Source organism: Grammomys surdaster, unplaced genomic scaffold (assembly GCF_004785775.1).
Source record: "Grammomys surdaster isolate TR1022 unplaced genomic scaffold, NIH_TR_1.0 572, whole genome shotgun sequence".
NCBI classification, from domain to species: domain Eukaryota; kingdom Metazoa; phylum Chordata; class Mammalia; order Rodentia; family Muridae; genus Grammomys; species Grammomys surdaster.
Window position 1 is genome coordinate 122,591 of NW_021604991.1, and position 10,119 is coordinate 132,709.

At 35.0% G+C, this 10,119-nt stretch overlaps 1 protein-coding gene across 1 annotated transcript; it reads left to right on the forward strand.

Annotated features, from left to right (window-relative positions):
• Positions 1-935: 935 nt before the first annotated feature.
• LOC114633264 (zinc finger protein 501-like) lies at positions 936-5,595 on the forward strand. The gene is made up of 4 exons (XM_028781861.1): positions 936-965; positions 3,434-3,560; positions 4,380-5,476; positions 5,545-5,595. Exons 1-4 carry the CDS (start codon positions 936-938, stop codon positions 5,593-5,595), a joined length of 1,305 nt encoding a protein of 434 aa, XP_028637694.1.
• The last annotated feature ends 4,524 nt before the right edge of the window (positions 5,596-10,119 follow it).

Genomic DNA, 10,119 nt, shown 5'->3' on the forward strand with positions numbered 1-10,119 from the left:
TTTCATTTGTTTCTAGGAAATCATCTTTTCATTTTCAATTCTCAATAATTATGTATAACTGTACATAGTATGTCATCTATCTTCTGTTTCCCATCATCACACTAAACTACTGGAGTAGTGGGATAGAAAGAGACTATCTAAGCATCTGTTAAATGCCTGGAGAAGTATTTGACATGAGAGAAATATATGGCAATATAATACATAAAAAGGCTTGCATATATACCAATATCATGGTTATGACATTGTATAGTAATAGTAGTTCAACATTCAATAGTGAGTCCTTGTTTTTGAGACATTCATAAATATATGTATATATATATTTATTTATATTTTTGTATGCCAGTGTGTGAGTGTGTATGTATATATATATATATATGACAGGAGTCACATGTTACACATTCTTCCTTTTATTGGAACTACAAGGTTATCATCATAGAGGAAGTCCGTCTAGGAGAACCACTTAGACCATGTAGCATATGGGCATTCCATTTAAAGACAGATACTAGATTCTAGTGTGATGGCTAATGAAACTCTATTTACTTTTAGGTATCCACCTTAGTACCCACTAGCTATTTGTCCCTGACGCTGGTCCTTGAATGATAAGTTCCCAGTGATAAACCTGAGTACTAGTGTTTTGCAACAGGTATACGTATGCTCTGTGCCTGTTGCCTGCTGAGGTTTAAAAAAAGCCTGAGATTGTAGTCATTTTCCTTGCCTTATTAAATATATCATTCCATGCTCTTTTGCCTGTAAGAATGTTAACAAGTTTTCTGGTATCTTTTTCATTTTTTGTGTCTTTTCATATGGATTGACATTGTCTGTGATAGAGTTGTATTAATTTTGGCTTTTAGTTTTTGAAACCTTGATGTGAAATTTCAATAAGGATTCCAGTCTATATTCCTGAGGCAAAAACTTAGAGAAGAACAAGAGGAAGGATGAATGCTTCTCTGCAAAATGCTCCCCAGGTCAGTGTCCTGTCCACCTTTCTTTGAAAATTACTTTTATTTTTTAAACCATTCAAGACTTTAGTTCTCTCGCTCTGGTAATCCTATCTAAAGTATTTTCTGTGATTTATCTTTGTTCTTCTCCAATAATCAAAATTAAGTCTTTTGATCTTTCACTTATAATGGGCTAAGCACAGCCTTGTCCCATTATATTTTTACTGGATTTAATACTATGAGGACATAAATTTCCAAGGACTGAAGACCTGCATTTCTGAAAAAGAATAAATGTATTGTAAATGATGCTCAAAGAATATGTTGATGGATAATACATTGGATAGACTTGTGTCCTTTCATATTAGTGGGAAAGTACAGTCTCATGTGGCACATAAAGTACATTTCAGGATTAGTCAAGTTTCCAGAAACAACCTTGTGACTATGAATTTGCACAGATCTAGACACTGACATCACTGAGCAATACATGGAAGAACGGAATTTATGTAAGAGTAGAATTAGAATACACCCACTATCTTGAATCCTAATAGCAAATATTTCACTTCCCTACTGGTGGAGATGATGTAAAGAATATATGGCTTTCTTTTGCTATAAAACTGATGTGTTTGAGATGAGATGCAGATGACAGTATTCTGGTATATCTTTTCATCATTTTATGTCTCATAGTGATCACGGGTGTTCACACATGAAAAATCTGTTTATCTTAGAAGAGATTCTGCCCATTGGTAAGTTTGACAATGTACAGATGAATATTTTCTTTTTTATTTCTTTTTTTTAGAAATAATGTAAACACAACTGTCTTTACCTTTGTGTGTAGCAACACATAGAATGCATTAGTAAGAACTTTCTGGAGAATATTGCCTTGGTACTTTGTATACGCCACCATATTTTCCTCTTAATTTGTTCTCTTCTATTATAAGCATGAAGAATGTTCCATACACACTATGTTTTTTCTCTCCTTCATGCTATGTATTATGTAGGTTAAAAACTTTGAAGTGTTGTGAAGTTGTATCTTTACAATATATTTTTTAAATATATAAGTGTTCATCTGCATAGTTTTATGTACTCTGAATGATACATTATGCCCCTGAATCCCTAAGTGCAGCATTAAGTCCTTGGAACTGAAGTCAGACATGGTAATCAATGGGGGTAGGAAGAAAAGAAAAGAAAGTTAAAATTACAAGATTCATATTTTCACTTAAGTCAATCTCATGAGCAATAATGTTTTAAAATTTCCTGAAAAATTAATATAATTCACTCTCAATTTAAAAAGTCAACTTGGTCTAAGAAAATGGTTCTACTTTATCTGAATGCACCATCTCCATTTATTTACAGATACATATCTAATTATTCTGTAGTGAAAGACCATATGAATTTGTGAAATTATTATACACACACACACACACACATATATATATATATTTACTTATGTCTAATAGTGTTTTTTCTATTTACTTTATAGTTGTAAATATAGTCTCATAAAATACCTTTACAAAGTACTTGATTCTGAATGTGCTCTCTACTGTTACATGTCTTTTATGCTTAAAGAAAAAACTGTAATTCTTAATTCATCCAATAGTTCTGCATTTCATATTCAACATTTTTGTTATAGAAAATGTACTTCATTGAACCTAGGCCTTAGGAAGCCAGCCTAGGATGTTAGGATTGTGTCAAGTGAGTCGCAGCTGCAGACAGGATTTATATAGTGTCTATAGTTCTGCAAGGCTGAAAATTGTAGTATTTAAAAGCCCAGTGATACTCATTGTAACTTCATCATATGTGATATGACACTGGGATTCTATTTGATAGCAGCCCATACTTCATAAAGGTACATTCTTGCAACTGGATCACAAATGTGTATGTTGTATCCTGTAAAAGTTTACTGATTATGATTCTATTGTACCATCCTGTTTCAGAGAAATAGAAAATACAATAAAGAATATGACTATATATAGCATCCTTTCTTAAAATCAAACTTCAATTTTCTTTTATTTATGTTGGTTCATTTCCCTGAATGTATTCATATGTGCTGTGTACTCCTTCAGCCTTTAGAGTTCAGAAGAGAGCATTGGATTTCAAAAATTGGGATGAAAAATCTGTTGTGAAGTTTCAGGCGGATGCTGGCAAACAACTTTGGATTATAGAATCTAAACTGCAGACAAATTTTCAAGTAACGTTATGATGGCAAGCCCTTCAACTGCTGATAAGGTCTTAGAAAACATCAGAAAATTCATGAAGAGGAGAGACCTTATGAATGTAAGCAATACAGTATTTAATTCTAACATTGTATATATAAGAGCAGCAGTACTTAGCTTCTGATACATTTCACAGCACTTCTAAAAGATGTTTGTCCTTGAGTATTTGTCATGGCTGATCTTTGTCACAAAATACCTCATATTCTTAGGGCTTTTATTTTTTACCTAGGAAAACACTTTAGACTGGTAGCACATGGTAAACAGGTAATTTTTCCATTATAGGGTCTGTTAACATTCAAGGATGTGGCTGTGGACTTCTCACAGGAGGAATGGGCATGTCTTGACTCTGCTCAGAGGGCATTGTACATGGATGTGATGTTGGAGAATTACAACAATCTGCTTTTTGTGGGTAAGAATACTCTTCATGTAGAATGCCTGCTTCATTCTCTAAATTTAACAATCGTGTGTTTACATAAACTCTCTGAAATGTCTAAGACTCCACAAATAAGGAAAATTCTAGTTACCAACATAACTTTCTCATTGTTTTTGTTTTTAATTGTTTTGTTTTTTTCTTTCCATTATTTGGAAGAGGAACAAGTGTTATATTTTGTGTGATTTCTCTAAACCTCTTATCTATTTTAATCAGCAGTTTCAATTGGTTAATTTTAATTTTACTATTGCATTCAGGTCTTCACTTTGTTATGAATTTGAAAACTGCAGAGGCTTTTAAATAGAAGAATTGCTGTTGGTTGTGAGAATTTTGTTGTTGCTTATTTACTTTTCAACATGTGGTCTCTGTATTTAGTAAAGACACAGCATGGTCTTTATATTATGAATTCCATATGAGTATGGATTACATAATGAATTTCTAGCTGACCAAAGCTATACAGTGTCACTCTGTCACAAAACATAAATAAGAGAATAGAGAAACATCGTTTATATGATCCTACAGAGAGCTCTTCTCTGTAATTCTCAATCTTCCTTTAATTCTACTTTCTTCAAAGTACAGTGTTTAAATAAGAATTATTAGGTTATTGCTGTTTGCTGTCATTTCATATAGATGAGATTTCAGGTTCTTTAGATTGTCCATGTAATGACTATGAAGCAAGAAAGGCCTCTCTTCAGAGCTCTATCCTTGCAAAGCAGTAATTGACCTTAGAAAACATCAGCAAACATGGGACATTGTCTTACTTATCCATTAATCCCTGTCATCTCTACACTTTTTCAGAGAATCATCGCGTATGTCATCAATATGAGAGTGTTCAAGACACACAACATATTGTTGATGAGCATGTGAGTATCCATGAGAAGTCTTATAAATATCATGAGCTAGGCAAAATCATTCGTAAATCCACTGAATGTATACCTTATAAAACTAACCTTGAGGATACATCTATTGAATCATCAAAACGAAACAGACATGAAACTGGAAACACCAGAGAACCTTGCCAATCTAAAAACTGTATAAACTGTTTAAATTTGTGTTCTAGCATTAGTCTAAATCAAGGAATCCACATAGGAAAGAAAAAACACAATGGTACAGCAATTTTCCACGCTAAACAAAAACTCATGCCGAAACAAACCAATAATGGAAAGAAAACTTACAAATGTAGTCAATGTGACAAATGCTTCACCAAGAAATGTGACCTTAGTATTCATCAGAGAATTCATACAGGTGAGAAACCTAACAAATGTAGCGAATGTGGCAAATACTTTACTCAAAAAGGCAGTCTTATTATTCATCAGAGAATTCATACAGGAGAGAAACCTTACCAGTGTAATGAATGTGACAAATGCTTTACCCAAAAATGCAGTCTTATTTTTCATCAAAGAATTCATACAGGAGAGAATCCTCACAAATGTAGTGAATGTGACAAATCCTTCACCCTCAAAAGTGATCTTAGAGTTCATCAGAGAATTCACACAGGAGAGAAACCTTACAAATGTAGTGAATGTGATGTGTCTTTTATCAAGAAATCCAATCTTAGAAGACATCAGAGAATTCATACAGGAGAGAAACCTTACAAATGTAATGAATGTGAAAAATCCTTTACCCACAAATGCAGTCTTAGTATTCATCAGAGAAGTCATACAGGAGAGAGACCTTACAAGTGTAGTGAATGTGACAAATGCTTTACCAACAAAGGATACCTTGTAAGTCATCAGAGGATTCATACAGGAGAGAAACCTTACAAATGTGATGAATGTGACAAATGTTTTACCCACAAATGCAGTCTTAGTATTCATCAGAGATCTCATACAGAAGAAAAACCTTACATATGTAATGAATGTGGTAAATTCTTTAGCCACAAATGTAGTCTTCACGCTCATCAGAAAATGCATACAGTACAGAAAGTTTACAAATGAAGTGAGTGTGTCAGATTATCTACCAGGAGTATCAGAAAATACATACTGGAAAGAAACCTCACAAATGTAATGAATGAGGAAAGGTCTTTACCTCTATTGCAGTTCTAAGAAAATATCTGAATATTTATAATGGGGAAAAGTTTCCAGCAGAAAAAAAAAATGGCATGTGATTTATCCAAGCAGTATTCTTTGCAACACTTGAGGCTCCACCTGGAGAATTATCATGAGTACAAGAAACTTGTGAACGTCTTTAAGTTATGTTCAAATCTTATAAGCTATGCTGGGAGAAACACTGAAAATGTGACATTGAATGAAATTTTTCATTACAACTCTTTAATTGTTTACACTCAAATATTTTATAATGATGACAAAATGGGGAAGCGAGAAGTATGTGGAATTGTGTAACAGTTTCCTAGAGACTGAACTAATCCATTGCAAAAGGAAACTGATTAAGGTGGGTAATACGGCTCTCAAAATAGATAGTTAATGTATGTTTATCTCAAATGAAAAACGCAGATATATTACTGTAGATTGATGTCTGTCTGCAGGTGAGGGCAAACAAAAGATAAGGCTAAAGTCTGTGATTAGGCAGTGTAAAATGAAGGCAGGCTGAGAGTTTTAGAGTAGGAACAGAGATGGACAAGGAGGGAGAGAGGAGGACAGAGATGAAGAGACAGGATGGAACTTATCGGAGAGGAAGATGAACCTGATCCATGTGGCTTTGAAAGAGTCACAGGTAGCTAATGATATCATAGAAGAGCTATAGAATAATATAGGCAATTTGCCCCATCTAGGAGTGTAGCTTGTGTTTATATCAATTGAGTCTTGAGTTCTTTGTGTGTGGGCATTTTGGGGGTTGAGAATTTATCAATACAAACTTGACTGATAAATTTCAAGCCTCTGGAGTTTTGACTTTATTGGATTATGGGGATTTGTGACAGCTAGCCACAGAGAGTGGATGGCTGGGAAGATACAAGTGGTTTGGATGCAGGTGAACTGAAACAGGGAAGACTGTGATTTACAGCTCCCAATGGGGGATGGGAGACTAAGTTACTGGAGCATAGCATTCGTAGTATAAACGAATTCGTTTTATAATTACATACTACAGATGGTGGTCCATGTGAGAGTTCAGAATCGACTATTAATTTAGGAATTCTCAGAATGATCATTCTGGGAAGCAGGTCTCAAAGGAGGGGAGAAGTGGTTTCTCAGCGAGAGGAAGAGTCACGTGGTAACTCAAGCATAGGAACCTTAAACAAAGAAACACAGGGGCAGGCTCAGCTCACAGGCTCTGAGATCCCCTCCTGTAAAAAGAGACAAAATGACTGCTCTGAGGCAGAAATCCAGAGAGTAAAAGCTGCCTGCTTCCTACAAGCTTGTAATCATAGGACAGAATTTTAAAGTTTGGTTAATTTGTTTTGAAAGATAGATAAAAATACAGATTTTGCCCATGTCACGTGAGGAATTCTGCCCATGATTCAGAACTAGTACAGGGAAAAATACATTGGCTCTAGGCAGAGAGCAACTAGGTTGAAACTGCCTGCTTCCTATAGGCAGATATTATAGAAGTGTGATTTATTTACTTTAAAGTTGGTATAATAAAGTCTGCAGGATAACTCATATTCTTCGAACGTGAGCTCCATGGGAATTTTTGGGTTATATATCCTGACAGGACAAATTAAGAAAAAGGCCTAAGAATAGGTTTATACAGTAAGCAAAAGATTTTTAAGGATAGTAGTGAGGTTGTATGAAAACAATTGTTTTAGGGAAGCTTTAAAGTCCTGTAAGGTAACTCATATTCTTTGAACATTGACTTCACAGGTATTTTGGGTTAATATCCTGGCATGACTAGAGAAAGCCTAAGAATAGGCTCATACAGTATTTGTGTAGTTTACTTCATTTGTTTTGAATTGTTTTAATTATCAAAATGGGTGTGATTTTGAGTTTTGTGGTTGTTTTATTATTCCTCTGGGAGAGAGGTCAAGCTAAAAGTTTTCCTGGTTACTGGCTAAAGGACATGCTGATTTAGGAGACAGGCTTTGTCTTTGTGGTTTTAGAAAAGATGAATGGACTCTACTTACCTTCTAGAGTTATATGGATCAGATTTGGTAGAGGAAGATCCACTGAAGAACTAGATTCAAGGGAATTAAACAAAAAACATTCTTTGTGCCATCCTTCACATGGCACGAATGAAGACTTATTATTAGTTATTATTAAAATTGGCTCATAAAAATGACTTTCACATGCTCAAAGAGCAGAAGTTCATCCTAATTAGTCTGTACATCCTACACAGACTACAACACCCATACAGATACGTTGATAATACTTAATTTTTGTTTTGAGATTTGTATATTAGAGAATATACAGCCTCGGTGAGATTATTCATCAGACATGCTGAACTGACCTGATTGAACTCCTGATGTCATAGATTTTCAGACAGAACCAGTCAGAACACAGACATCAGAGACTAATAACAATTGTTAGTGTGGCCTTCTTAAGCCCCTTTTTCCCTACTCTTCCCCCTGCCCTTCAATGATATCTTAACATCCATATTCAGCAGGAAGAAGTTATGAACAGTTGTCGTCCTGGTCCCTGGGCTTGGGTGTCTGGAGGTGGTTATTCTAAGGTTGTCTTTCTGGGGAATTTAGAAATAGTCATAACAGGGAAGGAATAGCTAACACTAATTGTGTAGCCATAATCTCATTTGTTAAAAATCTTTATAATTATTACTAAGTTGAGGTTATAATTTCTTACATTGGCACAGAATTTATTTTGATACAGAATTAAGGTTTTCATTGATATTAAAATTCTATTGATACAAAAATTTTAAGAATACAAAGCATAGATTCAGTCCTTTTATAACTGCCTTTACAAACTGATTTTATATAATTAAGCATACGAGCTAAGAGCCAGACAGCAAATTTATAGCTCTGAGTTAATTGTTATGGTGTTTTCAAGATATTTTAATTAGAAATAGCTGAGAGAAGTTAAGGACAATAGTCCAGATCACTTTGCATAGATAGTTTTCAATAATGTCAGAAATCCACAGAATGTGACATTTAATGTTATTTAATCATTTGTTGTTGAGACATGTCTGCTTCTGACAGCACTCCATTCTTGGTTTCAAAGAAGAAACTGAGCATCTATACCTCTGTACATTGTGGCAAAGTAGCTATTGGGCAGAGAAATTGCCTCTTCATCTACAGTCAAATTACTGTCCAGAAAAAGAACACACTATATGGAATACTTGACTGATTATCTTTGCCAAGACAGGGTAATTCAGTCCTTTATAATTCTGCATTCCAAAGGTCTGTCAGATGACCCTGGACTAAACAGCCACAATTTGATGCTCCAACATGTTGGATAACAGGGTACTGTATAAGTAGACAACTGTCTCTACAATTTCTTTCAGTTCTGGAAGCTACGTTAGGCTTCCTGTAATTTCAGGTAGATTTTATGTTGCTCCTGGAATTCTGGCGGGATTGAAGACTGATTGTAGTCTCATAGCCAATCCAAGCTGTTTAGCATTGAGAAAGATACAGATTTGAGAGGATGGTTTTCCAATAGTGTACAAGGTAAACCAGGACATAAAAGGTGTAGAATTATAAGCCTTTTTAAGTTAGGGTAACTAGATGGCAAAGTGCTTTATTTAGTCGACAAAAGTGATGAACTGAGTGTTAAGTGTATCTTATACTTTATAAATTATAAAATGGTAATAGTTGTCCTCAATTTATTTCTGAGAAAAGAACCTTTTGATTGGAGAAAAGGGGGGAAATGTAGATTGGTGTCTGTCTGCAGGTGAGGGCAAGCAAAAGATAAGGCTAAAGCCTGTGATTTGGCAGTGTAAAATGAAGGCGGGCTAAGAGTTTTAGACTAGGGACAGAGATGGACAAGGAGGGAGAGAGGAGGACAGAGATGAAGAGACAGGATGGAACTTATCGGAGAGGAAGATGAACCTGATCCATGTGGCTTTGAAAGAGTCACAGGTAGCTAATGATATCATAGAAGAGCTATAGAATAATATAGGCAATTTGCCCCACCTAGGAGTGTAGCTTGTGTTTATATCAATTGAATTTTGAGTTCTTTGTGTGTGGGCATTTTGGGAGTTGAGAATTTATTGATATAAACTTGACTGATAAATTTCAAGCCTCTGGAGTTTTGACTTTATTGGGTTATGGGGATTTGTGACAACTAGCCACAGGGGGTAGATGGCTGGGAAGTGTTTGGAGGCAGGTGAACTGAAACAGGGAAGACTGTGACTTACAGCTCCCAATGGGGGATGAGATACTGTTTTACTGGAGCATAGCTGACATTAGCATGGATTAGTTTTTAATAATTACACGCAACATATTATATGTCATGAAAATGGATTTCACAAATTGAGCCACCAAGATAGAATGTTCTTTATCCTGTTAATATGTCTACAGGTATGCAGTTTCCTAATAATGTCCAAGATTCGCAGCCTGTACCATATGATGTTTTTGCATTTTAGAATTTGTACTTTCTTTGAGTCTCTTTGGCTCTTGTCAACAACTCCTTGTCCATAGTCCTGTGTATAACTCCAATAAAGCTCATTGTTTAAACAAATTTGACTTGATTGT

Coding starts and splice junctions, on each gene's coding strand:
- LOC114633264 (XM_028781861.1), top strand. CDS start 936: ATGAATGCTTCTCTGCAAAATGCTCCCCAG. Junction 3,561..4,379: donor CAACAATCTGCTTTTTGTGG/GTAAGAATACTC, acceptor ACACTTTTTCAG/AGAATCATCGCGTATGTCAT. Junction 5,477..5,544: donor GCCACAAATGTAGTCTTCAC/GCTCATCAGAAA, acceptor ATTATCTACCAG/GAGTATCAGAAAATACATAC.